Here is a 23016-nt window from a genome sequence, read left to right as displayed (position 1 = left end):
AGTTGAAAATTAGAAATGTGGAAAACATAGTTTTCAAAAGTTTCGCCAAATTTACGTTTATTTCATAAAAAAAATACTAAGCATATTGCTTAAGATTTCCCAACAAACATGAAGTACAACGTGCCATGAGAAAACAATCTCATAATCAACTGGATATGTTAAAACATTCCAAAGTAATAACCACTTAAAATGACACGTCAGATTTTTTATAAAAAGGCCATGTCGGGAAGGTGCAAAATGCCCAAGTCGTTGTAGGGTTAATAACAGTAAATTACAGACTGTGCTATTTTGTTATCCTTGGTATATTTAAGAATCTGGTCTTCATGGGAATACCCCTTTAATAGACCTGTATTAAAAAAAAATTATCCACAAGACATGCAGGGAATCTGATACCAAATGAGTTTTATAATTTTCTTTATCATGTATGGTTTGTTATAAGGGTTGTGCTGTCTATCTTAAAAGTAGGTGCATTTCACCACTGCCCCCTCAAGAAATGACAAGCCAACAGCACTTAAATAAAATACAAATTTATTTTACACATTTACTAGCTATGCAGTATAAAGTGAACTGCAAATACTGTGGTGCAACACAATATTAGAGTATAAATAGGTGTAGAGACAATTTTTAGCCACAGTTCACATTTACAGTATGTCACATGTTACAAATATATAAAATTATAAAAATAGTAAAACCAATAAAATGTGATTGTAAAAGTTATAGTTTCTTTTTTCTAAAAGGTGCCACCTCTTAATGTCCTGGTACCCCTGGGACGCTTACCTTGTTTGGCATTTAACTTCTTTATAAGGCACTACATTGTAAACAAGGCTTTTAAGGGAAACACCTTGGTAATAGAACATACAAGGGAAAATTCCACTATTTTATTGATCATTGATTCTACATGAATTTGTTAGAGGAAACATTTTTACTCATTGGACCCTAAGGGTGACTTCACATATGTCTAGCCCAGGTATCAGTTTCACTTGAGTATGGCTGAGAAATGCTGGATGGCACACATTACATATGTTCTATCATCTATGAATCATCTATGCAAAACTCTCCATCCAGCATTTTTTAATCTTACAGGATTCACAACATAATGTTATCAGATGTGTCCAATGCACACAGCTCATACAAGTGAGCAAATTCTAAGGGTGCAAGTCTATTGGGCCTAATTCTTCATTCAGGGATTCAATACTGCTGTATTTTAAAAATACAATAAAAACCTCAAAATGTGACAATGACAATATGGCCATTTTTTGTATCCAGGCTACAAGATCAAAATTCACCATAATTCTACTAAGTATACAGTACATCACCATTAATAGTAGATGGCTGCCTGAAAGTAGCTCATTGTCGGGATTATGTCAGACATTAGGTTGCTTTTTGCTTGTATTGCCATTATTCTTTCTACTTTGTTTTACAGTAATTGCATTCTTTCCCATTCCTTCATAGACACTTAACAATAAATAAAGTAATTGTACATACCTAACCAAAGATTTCCTACAACACAAAAAAGCTCATTTAAAATAAAGTCATAACTTTTTTGGCCTGCAATAGGGATTGGCTTAGGTTTCATGCATAGAGCCATATCCACTGGGCCTGCGTAGAGGCACATGGAGGCCATATGCTGGACAGCATAATTGGTTTCTTTCAAGGCAACTGCTGACATGTACATTTATGAGCACAAACTATATAATATGATGATTTTATAAAAACGTGGACATCCTCTTTATGTTTCCTTCTTAAGATGGTTGTAGTTACGGTCACAGGATGGCTGTTTAGAGCTTCCTTCTTCAGTGTTATGCCTTTTTCTATTAGGGAGAATAAGAAGAAGCACTAGAGGGATAATGTGTAAGCAAAAGCCCAATGACCTACAAATTAAAACAATAAATAAAATTAATAAGGCCTGGTTATTAAAAAGAACATTAGATATATACACATACACACACACACACATATATATATATATATATATATATATATATATATATATATATATATGCTATGATTTGCTTATTACACAGAACTCTGCCAGGATCTATTTATACTGAGAACTGTAACAATAATATCAAATGAGAAAAAAGTCTCTACCCCCTCTTCTTTACAATAAGAGCACAGATTATAGGTCTCTCTGACAAAATATCCATTGTCAGCTTTGGATTTTTGGCATGGATTGAAATGCCCTATGGTCCATGCTGCGTCCACTGGGATTCCGCAAAAAGAATTGGTTTGCTCACAGAAAAAGACACTGGGGCAGATTTATCAAAAGTGTCATAAGGTAAGGCAATGATGAGTTAGAATAGCCAGTCTAATGCCTTACCAGGTATATCACGTTGTCTGGTGGAGGATGATTAATCTGGTGTAGTATAAGACTGTCTAGTCGTACTTTGCACCTCCAACTAGTATGCTTAATTTACACCAGAAAAATGGGACAACATGCTGTCCCGTTAGCATTATTTTTTCTGCAGAAACATTTTGCTCTGAAGGAACGTCCCCTTTTCATAGGCCTATTTGATAAATGTGGAGCAGAATTCTGTCATAAACAGATTGTTAAAGCATAACTGTAAAATTACTGACAAAAAAAACTGTTTTAGAACAGCGGGAGAGAGCCCCGTTTCATGCTGCTGGCTTCTTCCTAGCCTGAATTACAGTCTGGTATATCTATCAGCTCATATTTAGCTATTCCTGATATGGGCAGCACTTTCTGGTTGGGACGTCACTTAGGGCACTGAAGCATTTAGGGCATTCATAGGAATCAGGACAGCATGTTTGTAATTGGCCAATCTGAAGCATGAGATGAGTCACATGCTTGTGACATCACTCAAGGTCATTTGCCAGAACACTAAGGGCTTTCACATGAATCAGGACAGCATGTTTGTAATTGGACGACCTGACACATGTGACATCACTTAAGGTCCTATTTTCTTGCACCGTTATACTACAGCCCCTCCCAACAAGCCTCCTGTCGCCTCCCATATTTTCCCATGGTTACCAGGAAGCATGGCAAATGGAGATTAGCCTGGAGGGACAAGGTAAAACTAGCTGCTAAACACCTGCAGATAGCTAATTAGAGTAAATTAGAAAATTGCTCTTTAGCTTAGTGAAGAGTTGGGCAAAAATTTTAATATATTACATATATACTTTAAATCTGCCACAGTGCTTTCCGATTCCTTTCAATAGGAGAGTGATTGTGCCATATCACTATCAATTTTTAATGTAGTGCTTCTTGAGAACACCACAGTATGGCACAGCCATGACTGCCCTTCTTGCATACAGAATTGCCACAGTTATTATGTCATGTGTATAAAGGGCATCTTCCATCAGTTTGACTTTGGTTTGTTTATGCACTAATCGAAAAAGTTTTTAGTGCATAAAGAAACAGCATATTTGCTGCCAAAATATCACCAGATTTTGATGTATGCATGCCCCTACCTCCACTGTAACAGCCGGTTACTTCAGGGGGCCAGTGCTTGGAGAGAGCGGGGCTGTGCGCTCTCCTAGCTCCCCGGCCGGGAGCAGGAGGTACTGTTACAGCAGAGGGTGGGGGGTGTGTGCATACATTAAAATCTGGCAATGCTGAGAGGCGCTCAGGCATTTTGGCAGCAAATATGCTGTTTCATTATGCACTAAAAACTGTTCAGATTGGTGCATAAAGAAACAAGCATGTCATGCTGCATGTACAACTGATGTCATGTAAAACTGATGGTAGATGTCCTTTAATGGGTTTCTGATATTCCTAATTAATCAGCAAAGGGTTTATTCCTCCATTTGTTCAAACAGTCTTTTACCTGTATAATTGTAGTGATGGTCCAAGTCCTAGCAATATGAAGGGTGCTACAGTGTAACTCATTGCTATTTGTGTACACAACCAGGTGATCAAACTATAAATGAGTTTACTCCATGAGGTATGCTGGAACCAAGGACGAATTGTTTGCCTTACCTGGTTAAAAGAAGAAAAGTAACAGATTATAGCACTTTTACTATAAACTAAATTTAAAGTATAACTAAACATTTGATGATTTTTCTTATTTTTTTGGAGCATGTTTCTGGTATGTCTACTTTATTAATTTTTATTCTGTTGTGCGCTATTATGGGGCTGGAGTAATCTATATTTTCTATAACAATTTGTTATCATTCAGCAGCTGCTGTTGCTTGCAGATATCCATAGACCATCTGTATAGCATAGCTCTCTGCCACTGCCTGCTCCTAGCGTTGTTAGTCGGAATGGGGATGCAGTGCAGCAACCGAGCTTGTGCTCCCCATAACTAGGCAGCTTACAGAGTAGAGCATGCCTGATGAATAGCTGGAGAGGGAGAGTGCCGGTGTAGCTCATTGTCTCATCAGTAGTATAGAAAAGGATGTGAGAGCAGTGGGAGGAATGGCACAGGGCAAATCCTATTAAATGCTCGCTGAGGCACATCACATGCAATACTGCTTGTGCTGTGCTCTGCTCTAAGATACAGGTAACTCATACATACAGCTTTTAATTGGACCTGCTCTTAGATACCTCCCACTGCTCCTGTATCTTTTATTTTAATACTGACAAGAACAGAGTGTACCATAGGAAGGGATTTGTACTTTGCCTCTCTGATTATTTATAAAGCTTGTTCTACACATATGCAGCTAAGTATAGGCGGACAAATGGAGGTGCCTCCCCCTACCTTTTATGTCCACCATCATGGCTGGGAATTGGCAGTAGCGGATGGCATGCTCCCTGCCACTGCCCTGTACTTACTACACACAAGTAACACACTAAGCCTGTCCCTGATGTCAAAATACACCCCTCACACACTGTTAGCACACAGTATCTAGCTGTAACAGAAGCTGCTGTAAAAAAAAAAAAAAAGCTACAGAAAGTTGAGTTAACCTTCATAATAATGATAATTGATAAAGTAAATGTATCATCTAGACACAAAGGGGGAGGTCAGATTCTCAAAGCAGAAGTATTCTAATTGCCCATAGCAACCAATCAGAGCTCAGCTCTAATTTTATAAACAGCTGTGGCAAAATGAAAGCTGAACTTTCAGACCTTTGATAAATCTCCCCCGAGCTCCTAAAAAAATAAAGGATAATTGATAATTTAGTTATGCTTTAATCTCTACTGTATATTTGTATTAGGCCACATTATATTTCTCTAAGAACCATCAGCATGTAGGATGTACTGCAGTTTAATTTTTACAGCATTTTACAAAAGTAAAATTTACTGGCATTACTTTTGTAGAACTTCAATGTACATGCGATATTAAAGACCTACAAGTAATCATGTGAAAATACTTGTTAAGAGGTCATATTCCTCCACTACACTTTCTCAGGGGACTTTGCAAGGGAATGAAATCATTGAGAAGTACACCAATTACTGTAATACGTGGGCCGCAGAGCATTATTGCTGTGCTTAGTTGGCTACAAACTCACCCTTCGGGCAGCAAGTGTGACTGGCACTGCAGTCAGAAAGGTAAAGTAATATCCTGGATGTACACCATGCCAAGCTGCTGACAATATAAAGGTTGAGAGCAGCGGATTAAATGGGCTTCGGTCATAACAAACCCTACAAAAACAGAAGAGTTACGAGTTTAAACTAAAAAAAAAATGTTTTATGCAGCAATTATGATATTTTGTACCACTATTATACCACAGTTAAATATAGAAAATTGCAAGATGTAGCTTGTTCTCCAATGGAACATGGATCATTTATTATTGTAAACATTTATTCTAAAGGGCCCTGGACACATTAATATGCCAGACATTAATAAGACAAACCAGTTAATTGCACCCTATTATTAATAATTAATTTAACATAGTCATAATTAGATAGATAAGTAGATAGTAGTCAGACATGTCAAAATCCTTAGAACAGATTAGCGCATGTGCAGTGTTGTCTCCTTCTTCCTGGCTGGGTGTGCGCATGCTCGTTTCACACTGGTCTTTGTAAATGCACCTGACGCTGGATGAAGCGACACAGGCGTCTAACTGTTCATAGCAGAGATCTGTGAACATGGCTCCTCTCTCCTTGTAGGGGGGTTTGCGCAAGAGAATGCATGATGCATTTCCTCCAACAAGCAGGAGGAATTGTAGTATTTGATAGCAGGGCATATCAAAGACAGACACAACGCAAAGGGGTGGGGGTTAATAAGGATTAGATGCAAAACAAGAAAAATTATGTTTAAAAAATCAGCTTTACTGTAGAAACCCTTTATGTAATAAAATATATAAATGCATATGCAGTAGGTAATTTATGAAACAATGAACCATGCACTCAGGTATGTTACTGGTAAAATGACAAAATGGAATGAGAAAAAAAACAAAAACTGGAACTTTTGTAATAATTTCAAAACCAAGTGGAAAATTGGTACTTAACTCTTTTAACCAGACTGCTGTCTGTATATTCCAGTTATCAATATACATCTTGAAGCTGGTAGCTGTCTAAAAGAAATACAGTGTTGAAAGAAAAAAAGAAAAGAACCAAACGGAAATTGATGCTACAAAATTGTTCAAGTCAATGCAGGAAATGTGGAAACACTGCTTCTAATAGGAAATAACACCCAGTGCATTGTTTGGAAACAGAAAGGAAGCTGTAACATATGTATCTTATATATACATCTTATTTATTGCTTCAAGTATTGGTTGCCAAAGTAAAAAATATTTGGATTTTTAGATTTCTGATAATGATAAGCCACGTATCATGGATTTATTTTACAAGGCTCATCTGTATTGGTTGTTTGACATGAAAGGCGCCAATGCTTCATTAAATGAGGTCACCGTACAATCCTCCCCAGTGGATAGTGGATTTTAGGGATATTTGCCAACTGTATAATATCTTTGTCTTCAAAACTAAGGAACACTTACCTCAATTCTTAATATATTCAGATTTGATAGTAGGTCCCACCTTTCCTCCCCGTAATCTGAGACTCCATTATATCCAAAGCCCGCAGCATTATTTATTACATCCGCTGAATAATTAAACAGAAGAAGGTTGATGTGAAGTGTGCTGAATCTACCAGTATCAATATACCTATAGACATACGTTACAGAAGGAGAAGCAATGCCTTCACTTTTAAGGCATAAAGGGACAAAGCACAGTGGTGCTCTCTCAGCCCAGCACATCAGTCAAATACATAAATAAAGAAAAAGGCGGACATGGGACCTTTACCAGCTATAAAAGCTTTCTCTGGCCCTGCAGATATAGCATCTGATGGTGCTCTAAATAAGATAAATGAGGTAACACATTGGGGCACATTTAGTAAGGGTCCGTCGGACGCATTTCCGTCGGGTTTCGCAAATTTTTCCGATTTGCCCTGCATTGTGGCCCTGAATTTTGGCAATCGGATTGTGGCGCAATAGCGCTGGCTTGAATGCGACACAAATCGGGGGGCGTGGCCGTTGGACAACCTGACAGATTTGGACGAACCGCAGAATTTAAAAATGAAATTGTGTCGCAAGATCAGCACTTACATGCACCGGGAAGAAGAAGGTCAACTCCGGCGGACCTCAGCGGGGCTATAGGATGGCTTTAGACAGTTAACTGATTATAGGCAGAGTTTCAGGCTATAGCACCGTAACATTTTGGATAAAATGCTGATACAATGGTGACGTGGGTAATAGCACTGGAATTAGGCCCTCCAGCCACATAACATTTCTGTTATTCCCGGACAACCCCTTTAATTTTTTCAAATTTAGCAGAAAAGCCTTTTTGCTGTAGATACCATATCTCATCCGTGCGTTACTCAGGTTGTTGTTCAAGATTACTTATTGTTTCTGGTGCTTTATTTTATTTTAAAGGATTTCACAAGAATACATTGTAATTGAAAAAAAATTATATGTTGACTCTTGTTTGGCTCATCACAACCTCAGTACTGTGGTACTCTCAGACAAAGCAGAGTTAAACTGGCTAAATACACTCACCGGCCACTTTATTAGGTACACCTGTCCTACTGCTCATTAACACTTAATTTCTAATCAGCCAATCACATGGTGGCAACTCAGTGCATTTAGGCATGTAGACATGGTCAAGACAATCTCCTGCAGTTCAAACCGAGCATCAGTATGGGGAAGAAAGGTGATTTGAGTGCCTCTGAACATGGCATGGTTGTTGGTGCCAGAAGGGCTGGTCGGAGTATTTCAGAAACTGCTGATCTACTGGGATTTTCACGCACAACCATCTCTAGGGTTTACAGAGAATGGTCCGAAAAAGAAAAAAACATCCAGTGGGCGGCAGTTCTGTGGGCGGAAATGCCTTGTTGATGCCAGAGGTCAGAGGAGAATGGGCAGACTGGTTCGAGCTGATAGAAAGGCAACAGTGACTCAAATCGCCACCCGTTACAACCAAGGTAGGCAGAAGAGCATCTCTGAACGCACAGTACGTCGAACTTTGAGGCAGATGGGCTACAGCAGCAGAAGACCACACCGGGTGCCACTCCTTTCAGCTAAGAACAGGAAACTGAGGCTACAATTTACACAAGCTCATCGAAATTGGACAGTAGAAGATTGGAAAAACATTGCCTGGTCTGATGAGTCTCGATTTCTGCTGCAACATTCGGATGGTAGGGTCAGAATTTGGCGTCAACAACATGAAAGCATGGATCCATCCTGCCTTGTATCAACGGTTCAGGCTGGTGGTGGTGGTGTAATGGTGTGGGGAATATTTTCTTGGCACTCTTTGGGCCCCTTGGTACCAATTGAGCATCGTTGCAACGCCACAGCCTACCTGAGTATTGTTGCTGACCATGTCCATCTCTTTATGACCACAATGTACCCAACATCTGATGGCTACTTTCAGCAGGATAATGCGCCATGTCATAAAGCTGGAATCATCTCAGACTGGTTTCTTGAACATGACAATGAGTTCACTGTACTCAAATGGCCTCCACAGTCACCAGATCTCAATCCAATAGAGCATCTTTGGGATGTGGTGGAACGGGAGATTCGGATCATGGATGTGCAGCCGACAAATCTGCGGCAACTGTGTGATGCCATCATGTCAATATGGACCAAAATCGCTGAGGAATGCTTTCAGCACCTTGTTGAATCTATGCCACGAAGAATTGAGGCAGTTCTGAAGGCAAAAGGGGGTCCAACCCGTTACTAGCATGGTGTACCTAATAAAGTGGCCGGTGAGTGTACATGCAAGTGTAAGGAACAAAAATGGTCTAGTTAAAAAGTGTAACTTAAAGAACTTAAAGAGGACCTTTTACCACCTCTAAATCTTTGCGAACTTTAACAGTTTTCACTCCTCTGATTGCGGCACATTAGAAAGCCTAATAAGCATATTGGTTATTGAAGCTAATGACTATGAGTGGAACCAATTTGGGTTACACAACAAATCTCAAGAGCCAACCTTTTAAAGAATGCCAAGGGTGGGAATTGGGAGTGGTCCCCTTTAAGTTCAAGAGCTTACCTAGGGTCCAAGCAAAATAGTATTTTGGTCTCCTGGAAGCGGCAGTCAAGTAGAGTTCCAAAAATATATACATTACTGAGTTATTGGGGTCATTTGACACAGAAAATTGGTCTGATAGAATAATGTGAGCAGCTAGTAGGAAACAACAAAGCCACAACTTTTTGAATACCACCACCTAAGGGAAAGGAAAGAAAGATTTTGCTTTATCCACAGATTTTTCAAAATGTTTAGCACATTCAATGTTTTCCTGCATCATGCTATATATCTATGATAGTTAAAAGGGCAACAAATAAATATTACAAGGTCATAGTTGCCCAGGATGTATATATGGCTTATAGGGTTGAGCAATAAACACCATATATTCACATCCTCCACTGGTCCCGGTTTCCCACGGCTTCCTCCCGACTACTGCCATGTACCCGCTACAGCTGGAGTTTCAGTGTTTAGCAGGCACGTGGAAGTAGACATAAACAAACAGAGATGGCAGTGCCAGTAGGCCCTGCAGGAGACGGAAAACAATGGAGGAGGGGAGTAGTGTTTTATTGTTTGATAGCCCTCCCAGGCAAATATTTTTTTTTTAATCCTGGACAACCCCTTTAAGGAAATCAATTACAATTATGGTCAAAGTATTATACTGCATGTGCCTGAAGGCCAGACTAAATGTGGTGTTACATAATTCTCACACACAGTGCCTATATATTATTTACAGTTATTTATATTCCTGTGACTTTTCCATTCAGAAACTCACACTCAGGATCTGTTGCATGCATGATTGTGATAACAAATAGTTTACATTTTTTCATGCAAACAAATAACATGACAAACTAGTAAATACCACTGACAATACTAAGTATATTGGGGGGAAATAATTAACAAGTGTTTGCAACCGCTGGAGGTCAGGTGCTCATATCTACGAGGCTCATATCTAAGAGGCTCCGAACAGCCGCAAACTCCGTCAGTTTGCACATAAGGCCAGGTCTGAACTAGCAGAGTTTTTTTTCTATAGTCTCCGCCAGAAAGTCAAACTCCTGACCATCCAGAAAACTGACAAGGAGGTGGAGATTCATGTGTCTTCTCCACCACAAAACTAGCAGAGAAGGCAAAATGAATCTCCACTATTCTATTTAGTATAATTTCTTTTGCTTATCTTTAATAAAAATAAAAAGCAAATATATTCACATGTTTATTTGAGCATGATAAACCAGGGGCACTTCTCATAGATCCAGGCACTGTGACTGTGGTAATCTTCTTATATGTGTTATCCATGGCCTCCTTCCTTCTATAGGCAACTGTTAAAATTGTGCAAATGAGTCTTAAGGACTCTAGGGGGTGTTTACAGAGCCCCTCAGTCATGTCTTTTCACTCATTGTTACAATGAGCAGAGCAGGTCCACCCTCAACCTGTACTTCCTGCTGCTGCAAGATTAAGCAGGCAGAGGGACGAGAGAGCAGGGGGCAGGTGAAACATGTTCGGCGCATTGTAACAACCATAGCTGTCCATGATAATGGCCCCACCCACCACATTGGATACATCAAGAGACGTAGACCTCTTGATGTATCCATCCATCCATCCGTATTGGTGGGAAAACGATGCCAGACCTGTCACAGTTTGCATAAAAACCTGTGAACATTCACAGCTGAAGTAAGTGCACAGGCAAGGGGCAGGAACTTCCTGCTATAAAAGGTACTTGTTTGATTTGTGTTGGGGTCACTGGTGACAGGTTCTCTTCAAACTTTTTAATATACTGTAAATGAAACTGTAATGAAGCTGAATCAAGTGAAATACTTTCTTGTTATGAAAATAGTTAATATGTAGCCTCTAGTGCATAGCTTTCTGCTGTGTACAGACCCAATAAGGATTTCAGAAACAATGCTCACTGAATGGGAATAGAGAATCAAAACATGCGGTAGAGAAAATCTTTTAAAAGAGCATATTTACTTAAAAAACAAGAGGAGCCACAGGAGAAACATTGGGACAACTTGTCTTGAATAAGGTACAATTTGCAGTTTATTGAAGTTAAAGGTGACAGGTTCCCTATAATACCATGCAATAAAAATACATGGCCACATATAAAGTCACTGGTCCGCAGGAAACTTCATGATATAAAACTTGTCCTTGCACAACATGGCATTACTTACATTTGGATTTCTTTTCTTCTCTTCTCCGTGTATAAATACCTGGTAGTCATTAAAAGAACATAGAGGACCAGCAAGAAGTCCTAGAAATCCAACATTGTAACTTAGATATGGAAGTATTCCAGGAAGAGACCTAAAATATTAGTCATAAAGAATAAACATTATGATAAAAATAAATAATGTAAACATGATAAACAAAATGTTGTATGATAAAATAAAATACTAAAGTGTTCCACCCCCTACTTTATTCGATTATAACTTTAGTATGTCAGAACTGACCCAGGTAGTTTTGATATTGTTTTGATATGTACTACTTCAAGTTCGTGAGACATTTTGGCTGATATGTTTTGCATTTATTTATGGAAAAATAGGGGAATTTGTCAAAAAATTTTGAAAAATTTGCCATTTTCAAAATTCTAAATGTTCAGTTTAAAATAAAAAACAGAAAACTAATTGTGGTAGTAAGACTAACATTTTCCCCATCTCTGCCTTGCGTTGGTATCATTGTATAAGTGTCATTACTTTTACTATGATTCTAGAAAGATTACTAATCGAGCAGCATTTTATGAATATTTTCCATTTTCCGTTTTTGCTCCCCACCTTCAGAAATGTATAACTTTTTTATTTTTTCATTTTACAGAGCTTTATGAGGGCGTGTTTTCGGCATAACAAACTGTACTTCCTATTGATCGTGTTTTATATTCCATGCCATGTACTGGGAAAAATTTGCAGTGTAAGGTCTCTTCGCCAGGGTGTAGCCATTGTAGGAAGTCTGCACCAGATTCTTATGCAGGACTTCCAGCTGGATGCTAATTACTCCTCATTAGTAGTAGAACTCCCAGCGTTCCCACATCCACATCTGTCAGAGGTAATGTGTGATCTAGCAGATTCTCCTCTTCTGTCACATCTTTAGTGGTCATCTTCTCTTCATACGAATGAACCTCACCTCTACAAATAATAGCCACAGATACCTTCAGGATCTAGAGTTCTTTCAGATCAGTCTGCCGTTCCTCCCCAATTGAAACTTTCTCATAATCACCTACTTGGTGACCACCACCCATGACCACAGTTTCCATTTTAGGTTTTTCAGGATGATGTTGCTTCTTCATATCACTTTTTAAACCATTACACAGGTCACCCACATCTATCAGACTCTGAATAACGCAGTCTTCCTCACCATCTGCTTGTAGTTGATTGGCATTAAATTCTCTTATCGCGGGGAGTTTGGGGTGTACTCTTGCCCCTGTACCATGCGCTGAGTTACCAGCAACAAGGCGGTTTGGCAGATTGGATTCTTCCAACAGCTTACTTCTGGGTTTATTAGAAGGAACGGACGGGAGTCAGTGGTTGCTCAGGTTCACTCACATTGACTACTGTTGTCTTCACTTTTAGCTCACCCTTTTCTTCCTCTCCTCCCATCAAGCTTCTCATCTCGTCTCTCACCTATACTGGACGTCGATTTAAATACAGCTCTGAGCCCTCACCCAACAGGTCCTCATCGGTCATGCAGAACAACAGGGTGGCATAAAATATATGAATCTTATGTCCCAGTCTTGTGATCACTGGCGCCTTACAAATCTTACGACTAGAGAGTACATGCACTTCTGTAATGGCCACAACTCTCACTCTCAACTCTGACTGGATTACATTCTAACTTACTCTGCTCTATTCACTACAATAGAGAACATAGACAAAGTAAATATAATAATATCACACCGAGGAGTGGTTTGGCTCAAAGTGAATCTCCAATCTACATGCACTTATAGACGATTGTGGCATTTTCCCTCCTATTTGAGAGACTCGGATGACTTTCATCAATTCCTGCTAGGCAAATGGGAATCTTTTGTTGAGGACAATGCTCCACCCATAGATGACCCAAGACTTTTGTGGAGGATGTTCAGAATCACAATAAGTGGTCACATAAGTGCTTATTTGGCACATAATAGGACACAGAGAGTACAAAAATATGACTCCTTGTACCAGTCACTGACGGATGCGCTCTAATGGTACATGGACAGAACAAGACAAGGTACATAAACACGACTACTTTGAAGCCAAAAAGCTCCTAGACACTAATCTTTAAGGCCAGGCCCAATGGTCAACTGACAACACGGGTTGTGATCCTACTTTAGTTCAAACATATAGATCAATTTCCGTGCTAAACCAGGGCTATAAAATTCTCGCAAAAATGTTAGCAGCCCAATTGCAGTCCATCTCACCGCACCTACACACATCCTCATAAATCGGCTTCGTTTGGGGCAGACACTTCACCAAAGGCATTAGACTGGCAATTGCTTCCACTGCAGAAGCTCAGAATATAACCTCCCCCCATCGATGTTCCCTCCCCATCAGGCAATTTCTGGAGACAACTCTTTGTCACCACAACTTTGGTGCAACCTTCCTTTCCTTTTTAAACATGTTACACGCGGACATTGGGGCATCCACAGGGATGTCCCTTATCCCCGCTGCTGTTTAACCTATTCATATACTCCCTCATTAGACTCCTACACAAGGACCCCACAGTAGAAGGTGTGGAAATAGGGACACAGATGACTTGTGACTCCTGGTTTGGACATCAAAAACTGCATCTGAAAAACTAAACGTGTGAATGCACCCTCACATCCTGTGTTAGAAGGCTAATGGATGTTTATAAAACCTTTGAAAACCCTTGTTCTAATATGCTAGCACATCTGAAAACTGTTTGGCTGATTAGAGAAGCTATAAAATTGACCTTCCTTTGAGCTGTTTGAGAATCTGGAGCATCACTTTTGTTTGTTCTATGAAACTCTTACTATGACCAGAAAAAAAGAACATTCACTTGAAACTCGACAGTCTATTCTTGTTCTTGGCAATTTGTCACATGGAATGGCCTTCATTTCTAAGAAACTGAAGATTTCCTACAACAGTGTGTACTACTCCCTTCAGAGGATAGCACAAACAGAGAAGTAGAGAGTAGAAAGAGAAGTGGGAGGCCCTGTTGCACAACTATGACAAGTACATTAGAGTCTGTAGTTTGAGAAACAGATGCCTCACAGGTCCTCAATTGGCAGCTTCATTAAATAGTATCAGCCAAACGCCAGTGTAAACCTCTACAGTGAAGAAGCGACTCTGGGATGCTGGCCTTCAGGGCAGAGTGGCAAAGAAAAAGCCATAAGTGAGCTCGGCTAATTAAAGGAAAATATTAATATGGGCAAAAGAACACAGACATTGCACAGAGGAATATCGTAAAAAAGTGTTATAGAAAGACAATTCTAAGTTTGAGGTGTTTGGATCACACAGAAGAACATTTGTGAGACGCAGAACAACGGAAAAGATGCTTAAAGAGTGCCATGGACTGTGAAGGTCTGGGGTTGCTTTGGTGTTGGTAAAGTGGGAGATTTATACAAAGTCTAAAGGATTTTTAATAAGGAAGGCTATCACTCCATTTTGCAACGCCATGCCATACCATGTGGACTGTGCTTGATTGGAGCCAATTTCATCTTACAACAGGACAATGACCCAAAGCACACCTCCAAATTATGAATTATGAACTATTTAGGGAACAAGCAGGCAGCTGGTATTCTATCTGTAAATGAGTGGCCAGTCCAGTCATTTGAAACTCTTTTAAACTCATACTTTTATTGAAAAACTATGGAAAACACAAAATTGTCTAGGTGACCCCAAACTTTTGGGATAGTCCCAAGAAGCTTCTGGACAGAGGTAGACAGCTTTGTAAAAATGCACACTCGGGCATATGCAACTGACCTCCGAATGGGCCATTTTTGTTGGACCCACACCTAACGACAGCATACCCGACCACCTGACTAAGCTATTTTACTACATTTCTGCGGCCGCACAAAGTGTGATACTTCATTAGTGGAACCATTCCCGTGCTCCTGTGGAGCTATATTTCTCCAAAAATTTACGTTTTTATTCGGGATGGAGTGGATAGAAGTAGCAATACACAAAGAAAGGAAAATACAAAAATTCTTTGCTCTCTGGAAGCCTTAATATCCTTCCACAGAGAATTAAAACAAAATGACATACGTGCTTTCAGTATACCACATGGTACTAGGAACAAAACCCACCCATTGCAATCACTTGAGTGCCACTACTGAGGAAACTGTTACCTGCTTGTGGTAATCAATGCCCTTAAGCTCCGGGTCCACACTCCCCTCCAATGCCCCCTTTTTCTTGTTTGCTGTTGCCCCCATTTACATCATACCCCCTGTCCTCTCTCACTTGGTAGCGGGTCCCTACCGCTAGCTATGATCTTGTTAAAATTTGGGACCCTAAACGCCAGTGTCTTCAATGCTCTACAGTGGTCTCAGGTTCTTCATTGTTACTTAATCAGAATGGACCAGAATGGGAAGAAGAATGTATGGAGAGGGCTTGTAAAACATGGCAAAGGCTGTGTGATGGGGGATGGGCAGACATGAATTACTAGTGTTTATTGATGATATTTGTGAAGACAGAAGCAGCTGGGTGAATTCTGAAGTCTACTGGAATATTCCTTCTGCTTAGATTTAACCAATGCAGTTAGGTTGAGTTAATGGCGCTTCAAGGTAGAGATGGACAATGACCCAAAACATACTGCAACAGTAACCTAGAGTTTAAGGCACAGAAGTAGAATATTTTGTAATTGCCAAGTCAGCCACATTGTGAAGGTATTTCACTAGTTTGTCATAAGTTAAAGTGGCACTCCAGTAAAAAACACTTTTTCTCTTCCTGAAGTTCTCATCCGATGAACATGTACACATAAAAAGCACAGAATGTGAGAAATACATATAACTGTTAGATTCCTGTTTCTCTATGTTGTTTTCTATATTACCCAAAATACATCAGGAGAGAATCACATGGTCAGCTACGGGTTGTACCATCTCTATCAGCTGGGGGACAGTGTATAAACCTTCTCATTATATTGTCCATATAATCCAACCAGTCCTGTGACCATCCTCCCCAAAACTATACAATGTCCTCTTGTGGACTCTATCTATAATACCACCTAATGTAACCAAAATACTAATATTGCCCCTTTCCGGATTTTCCTTTACATATAATGTCCCTCTACATAGTTGCCCCCACTTTTCTGTACAATTTTACTGCAACACTATAATAGTATCATAACGGATTACAGACTCTTGACTTCCTGGGGTACTTATACATTCTGTACATACTGCAGATACTTCATAATTTTCTAGTCTGCATATTCTTAACAGGCATGTGAGAGAAAACATTTGAGAATGATTTGTCACTTGAAGTATTGTGTTAACTGAGCTCTAAAATACTACATACATATGAAAAAGAATGTCTGACTTCCTATGCATTCGATCAGAAACTGTCACCCTATAGTCTGTCATTGATGTGGACCATGTTTCCCTTCACATTTGTAAAATACTGTTTATTTCTTATATACATTCGCATCACGCGAGTTTATGAAGCTACAGAGTGGATGTGAAGAAACAAGCTATTGTATGCTTTCTGTGGCCACAGCAAGATGCCAGTCCCTCCCTTTATTCCCTGTTCTTCCTGTTATCCTGACAACCCTGGAAGACAAGTTAGACAGCTTGGCAGTAAGGGTGGATTTGCATTCTAAAAGAAACTGAAAGTGTTCAACATTTGCAAGCTCCACATGATACACTAGATCTTAACTGGTACAATGTTCATCTGCATTTCCAAAATGCATAATTACTCACCTTATCAAACACAACCCACCGGAGTCCTACAATATCCTAACAACTGCATCAGAGAGCTCAGCAGACTGCTATATAAACATCCTATTTCCTCAGCCAAGCATGCCTGTGTTCTAAATGGTCAGTCTCTGGTGCTAGCTTATTTCTCATGAGAGCACCAATCATCTCAGTTATTTTATCAGCTTATTGCATCAGTTATTGTGAGCCAGAACCAAATGTGAAGACTGCACAGACATATGGTATAAAGAAAAGTTTTTTTTCTAGCTTTATCTCACAATAGCTGATGGAAAATAAGATGAGGGAATGTGTTATTCAATTTTCATTTTGATTCACTGAAACAATTGAACACTGATTGTAGTTTTATTTCTTCTATTTTCTGACAATGATTATGAGGGCTGCTATCTTACCTATGCTGCTCTAAAAGAGACTCATGGCCATAGGCAGCAATGGTCTGAAGTTAACTCACTGAGGTCCTAAGCTGGACATCCTCTATAGCAGTGGTGCCGAACCTTTCAGAGATCGAGTGGCCAAACTACAACCAAAATCCACTTATTTACCATGAAGTGCCAACATGGTATTTCAAGCAGTAACTTATTGCTACCTGTTCTTCCACATCATTCAATTGTATTGGCTCTCCTAAGGCCACCAATGCAAGAAAGAAGAAAGAAGGTGGGCAAGTTCAGATTATCATTGTAGCTTCTCTCCAGGAAGAATGATGGGTCCAGCAGGATGACGACCAAAGACAATGCAGTTCAGTCAACACCTTCTCACTTTTCCTGCAGTTTCAAAAAGCACTGAGAGCAGCATCCCTTAATTTGTTTGGAACTGCAGGAAGATTTGGTGGATGTGGTCCTGTTTGGTGAAATTGGGGGGATGGCCTGAGTGCCCACAGAAAGGGCTCCAAGTGCCACCTCTGGCACCCATGCCATAGGTTCACCACCACTGCTCTATAGTAAAGGATGCAATGATTGTGTTTTCCATGGTGATCTTATATTGCCTTATAAACCTGCCTATCTATGATGTAAATGCCTGGTGACTTATGCAAAGAAAATTCGTACAGAATTAGCAAGTGTCTATGTATTTTTAAGTTTTTAAGTGAGAAATTCCAGGATACACTGGTATTACTTTTTCCTGGGTATAAATACTGGCAATGTATAAAAAACAAAACATCATCAAAAATGCCTTAAAAGTGTTTAAAAATGTGGTTAAAAATAGGTAATTTTCAGTTTACACCATCCCTTTAAAGGTAATTCATTTTAAGAATTTAGGACTGCTGAATGCCAACAACTTGTTATCGAGGACATTAAAAGGATCACAAAGATGTCCTTCTTTATTCTGGGAGAGTACAGCAGGAGGTTAAAGGAGTCAAAGGCAGAGACAAATCACACTGGCTTGAGTAATGTCTCACAGGACGAGTACATAACAATAAACTACTCTTCAGTATCTACTGCTGTAATTGCCTGCCCAATACAGTATTCATTGGAAATATTAATAGAAAATATTGTTCCTATTAGATTGCCTGTGTCCCAGAGAGCCTGATCACCTAGGAAGGAAATGTTTATATTGTGACCAATAGAATGTCATGTTGATGATTGTTACTCCCATCTGTATGAAGGTCCCTGATTGGATAAGGAACCACCTTTTTTTAGGGAATTTCATAAAACCCCTATCGCTGGAGAGTTCTAGAGGTCTTTTCTGATATTGATTCCTGGTAAGCAGCGTCTGAGATCAGCTGTCCCGGCCTGAAGGACCATACCAGAGCCTGCCTTGGAGAACTGCTACAGCAGCTCCTCATCTCTCCAGCCTGAATATACCTAAACCTGGCTGTGAGCACCCTCTGCAGAACACATTCCAAATAGTGACCTGGGACACAGACCAGTTAGAGTGATACCTGGGCCTGTTGCCTGCTGTCAAGTTGGTGTTCTGGAATAAAGGAACCGTGAATTCATGTTTCACATCCCTTGTCTCAGTGTGATCCCTGGAAGCCGATTACCATCACGCGCCTCCCATCTACTCTTTTAAGCCCCATGATTTATTTGAATAGCGTGTTTGAAAATCTTTTTTTCTGTTTAATACTGAATCATCTCTTAGAACAGTGATGGCAAACCTTTTAGTGCCAACATGGAAATTTAACCGAATAGTTTGAAAAATATCACTATGCAAGGGAGAAATAATACTGCCATATCATGACCAACAAGATAAATCAGGTCATACTGATAATGTACAAAGACCACTATAAAAAGGCCAATTTAATGATATCACTATATGAGGAGCAAATACAGTAATGAATTTTACCACAATAAAGTGATAAATATTACCGCCATACAGTGAGGAATATTGCTACCATATAGTGAGGAATATTACAGTCCTACCATGAGGAATATTACCCCCATACAGTGATAAATATTACCACCATACAATGAAGAATTTTACTTCCAAACAGTGATTAATATTACCTCCATAAGTTAATCTTAACACCATACAGCGACAGATGTCCTGAGTAGAGACAGGACTGGGGACTCAAATTTTGTTAACCTTCTCATGGACCAAATATTGCCATCTAAATGAGGTCTAATTCACAACAGTAGTAGGGGAACTGTGAAGGATTGGGGAATCCAATTTGGCTGGGGTCAGTAGAACAAAGTGGCCGTAAATGGGGAAAATGGGGTATAGGGTGTGGGCACTGAAAAAAAAAATTAAAGCAGACTGAGCAGGTGGATTTGGGACCAAATCAGCCAGTATGACAACTGTCTGTGGCCACATAAAGAAAAAAAAACTTTTATACTTCCCCCGTTCCCTAGCTCTCAGCACCTGCAACATAATGCCAGTGAAGCCAGCTTCACAAGCCTGACTTCACAAGCAGCGTATGTAAAGCACATGCAATATAAAGCCAAGTTGTTAAATCCATACTGACAGCATCAGGCTGGTATTGAGAGCCAAGGGAAGTATATTCATGGCCATAAGCACCTGTAGTGGGTTTATTGTTCCAAAGTCCCATTAACCCACAAAAATAAATATATTTTCATAAATTACCATAACAAAACATTGCCCCTATCCCTTCATTGTCACTCTACATGCCTGTAAACTTAAAGTGTAACCATCATTTCAGATGATATTGGGTGAAGGAGGCAATTGTGAACATTTTTCTAATATACTTCATTAACAAATTATCCTTAGTTTGTATAGTAGCAGGTTGTTAAATGTCCCCTAGTAAGGGTACCTTCACATGTGGCATGCCCAACCTGTGGGCATACCGCCGTGTGCAGGAGAGTAGGAGGAGGTGACCTCTCCTCCCTCCATAGAAAACAGCAGCACGGGGCCACACACTCGCAAAAAGATAGAGCATGATGTATCTTTTTGCGGTGTACGCCGCGGATCGGTCCCACACATGTTTTGGGGAAATGTTAGTTATAAATGTTACTTGGGTGCTATGCCTGAACAGCAGAAAATTTTTGACTTAGAAAAATTTTGATGATATCTTTTGGAAATTTTCAATTACATTGAAGTACAATGTGTGAGGAGAAAACAGTCTCAAAATCCTCTGGATATGTTAAAGCTTTACAAAGTTATAACCTCCTATAATGACACAGGGCAAATTTAAATAATCAGGCCTGGTCCTAAAATGGCTTAGACCTGAAGGGGTTTATGTACACTCTTTACCCCATCTTGACAGAAAAAAACCCAGAACTGTAGACATTTTTGCTAATTTATTAAACAAGAAAAACAGAAATCATATGGCCAATAAAATAATGAAAAGGAATGAAGCAGCTTTTGAGCTAGTACAGCCATGAGTCGTCTTGGAAATGACGCAACAAGTTTCTCACACCTGGATTTGGGGATCCTCTACCATTCTTCCTTGCAGATCTTCTCCAGTTCCCTCAGGTTGGAGGGTGAATGTTGGTGGAAGCCATTTTCAAGTTTCTCCAGAGATGCTCAATTAGGTTTAGGTCAGGGCTATGGCCCGTGCCAGTCAAGAATGGTCACAGGGTTGTTTTTAAGCCACTGCTGTGTTATTTTAGTTGTGTGCCTAGGGTCATCATCTGAAACAAGACTAGAAGCCCAGTCTGAGGTCCAGAGCACTCTGGAAGAGATTTTTAATCCAGGAGATCTCTGCACTTGGCCGCATTCATCTTTCCTCCGATTGCAAGCAGTTGTCCTGTCCCTGCAGATAAACACCTCATAGCATGGTGCTGCCACCAACATGTGTCACTTTTGGGATTGTATTTGGCAGGTGATGAGCAGTGCTTGGTTTTCTCCACACATACCACTTAGAATTAAAGGGGTTTTCCCTTGAAAGAAAATTCTCAAATATTAATTCCCTAGTGATAATAACACATTAAAGATAATTTTTAACTCTTTACTTTACAATTTTACTTAGTGTTATTGCTGTTTTAGCTCCTATCACTCTCTAAGCAGACACATTATGATTCATCTAGTTCTGTGAGCTGACCGTGTGGTTAGATTATCAGGATACAGGTTTATATACACTTTCATCTGGCTTCTGAACATTGTACTAGTATCTGACACACAGAGAGATGAGGAGATCCATTAGATCCCTATTGCACAGCTCTTCTACATCTCTGCTAGTCCACAACACACTAGATCTCCTGTGCCTCCCTGCTGTGCCTTTCCAGATAAATATCTGTCTGTAGCTTGTAGTTCTCTTCACGCTGCTGTTGTCGGTAGGAAGTCATTGTCTGTGTGCATCAGTGAGTGTGCTCCGTGAGAAACTCAGCAGCACGGCTAGCACAGAAATCCAAGATGGCGTTCCCGACCCTAAGTCATAAGTTACAGGTTATAAGTTTCATGGGCACACTCTGCCATAAAGCCCCAACTGGTGAATTTTCTTCGTTCTCCCTACGGTATTTCTGGAGCTCAGCCACAGGGATATTGGGGTTTTTCTTTACCTCTTTCACCAAGGCTCTTATCATACGATCGATTTGTATGATTGAACGGCCAGGTCAAGGAAGAGTTGTGGTTGTCCCAAAATTCTTCCATTCTAGGAGTATGCAGGCCACTGTGCTCTTGAGTGCTGCAGACATTCTTTTGTAACCTTGACCAGATCTGTCCCTTGCCATAATTCTTGAGCTCACTGTGCAGTTCCTTAGACCTTATGATTCTCATGCTTTCGAACATGAACTGTGAGCTGTTATATAGACTAGTGTGTGCCTTTCCTAATCATGTCCAAGCAGTTTAATTAAACACAGCTGGACTCCAATGAAGCAGTACAACCATCTCAAGTAGGATTAGAAGGCAATGGACAGCATGTTAGTTAAATATAAGTGTCACTGCAAAGGGTTTGAATACTTATGACCATGTGATATTTCACTTATTCTTGTTTAATAAATTAGCAAAATGTCTACATTCAAGTTTTTTTCTGTCAAGATGGGGTGCAGAATGTACATTAATGAGCAAAAAAAAGAACTTTTTTTGATCTTACCAATGGGCTGCAATGAAATAAAGAAAATTTTAAAGGGGTCTGAATATTTTCTGTACCCACTATATGCATACTGGACTGCTAGTTTCTCCAAGGTTTGTGGAAAGGCTAGATGCACTTTTAGTGGGAACAAATTTATACACTTACTTGATAGCAAGGCTTTTCTGTGTAGGAGTCAGGGATTGATAGCTACGCACCGTACCTATAAAATATTGTAAGACATAACGCACAAGTTATTTCATCAAGCCGCTATGAAGTATGGACAAAACATTAAAAATAAAATAAGTAACCCAACATGAAAATGAATTAAACTATTGGTTCTGTCTTCTACTAATTTTGGTGAGGCCCTGATAAACTCATGTTTAAGGAAGAGGCATAATG

The 23016-nt window shown here is 39.7% G+C and overlaps 1 protein-coding gene across 2 annotated transcripts in view; it reads right to left on the bottom strand.

Annotated features, from left to right (window-relative positions):
• Nucleotides 1–511: 511 nt before the first annotated feature.
• LOC140118724 (lysophospholipid acyltransferase 2-like) overlaps nucleotides 512–23016 on the bottom strand; it is a 49068-nt gene continuing 26563 nt past the window's right edge. For both annotated transcript variants that reach the window (XM_072136978.1, XM_072136979.1), the window contains exons 6-13: nucleotides 22783–22837; nucleotides 11530–11659; nucleotides 9392–9566; nucleotides 6844–6947; nucleotides 6356–6420; nucleotides 5413–5545; nucleotides 3789–3940; nucleotides 512–1871 (exon numbers count right to left, since the gene is read on the bottom strand). In XM_072136978.1, the coding sequence (XP_071993079.1) occupies nucleotides 1730–1871; nucleotides 3789–3940; nucleotides 5413–5545; nucleotides 6356–6420; nucleotides 6844–6947; nucleotides 9392–9566; nucleotides 11530–11659; nucleotides 22783–22837 (956 nt within the window). In that variant the 3' untranslated portion in view covers nucleotides 512–1729. The remainder of the gene's footprint in view (nucleotides 1872–3788; nucleotides 3941–5412; nucleotides 5546–6355; nucleotides 6421–6843; nucleotides 6948–9391; nucleotides 9567–11529; nucleotides 11660–22782; nucleotides 22838–23016) is intronic.

The sequence above is a fragment of the Engystomops pustulosus genome, chromosome 2, assembly GCF_040894005.1.
Source record: "Engystomops pustulosus chromosome 2, aEngPut4.maternal, whole genome shotgun sequence".
Lineage (NCBI taxonomy): Eukaryota > Metazoa > Chordata > Amphibia > Anura > Leptodactylidae > Engystomops > Engystomops pustulosus.
Note: the sequence above shows the minus strand (reverse complement) of the source record. Positions and strands in the feature narration are given on the sequence as shown.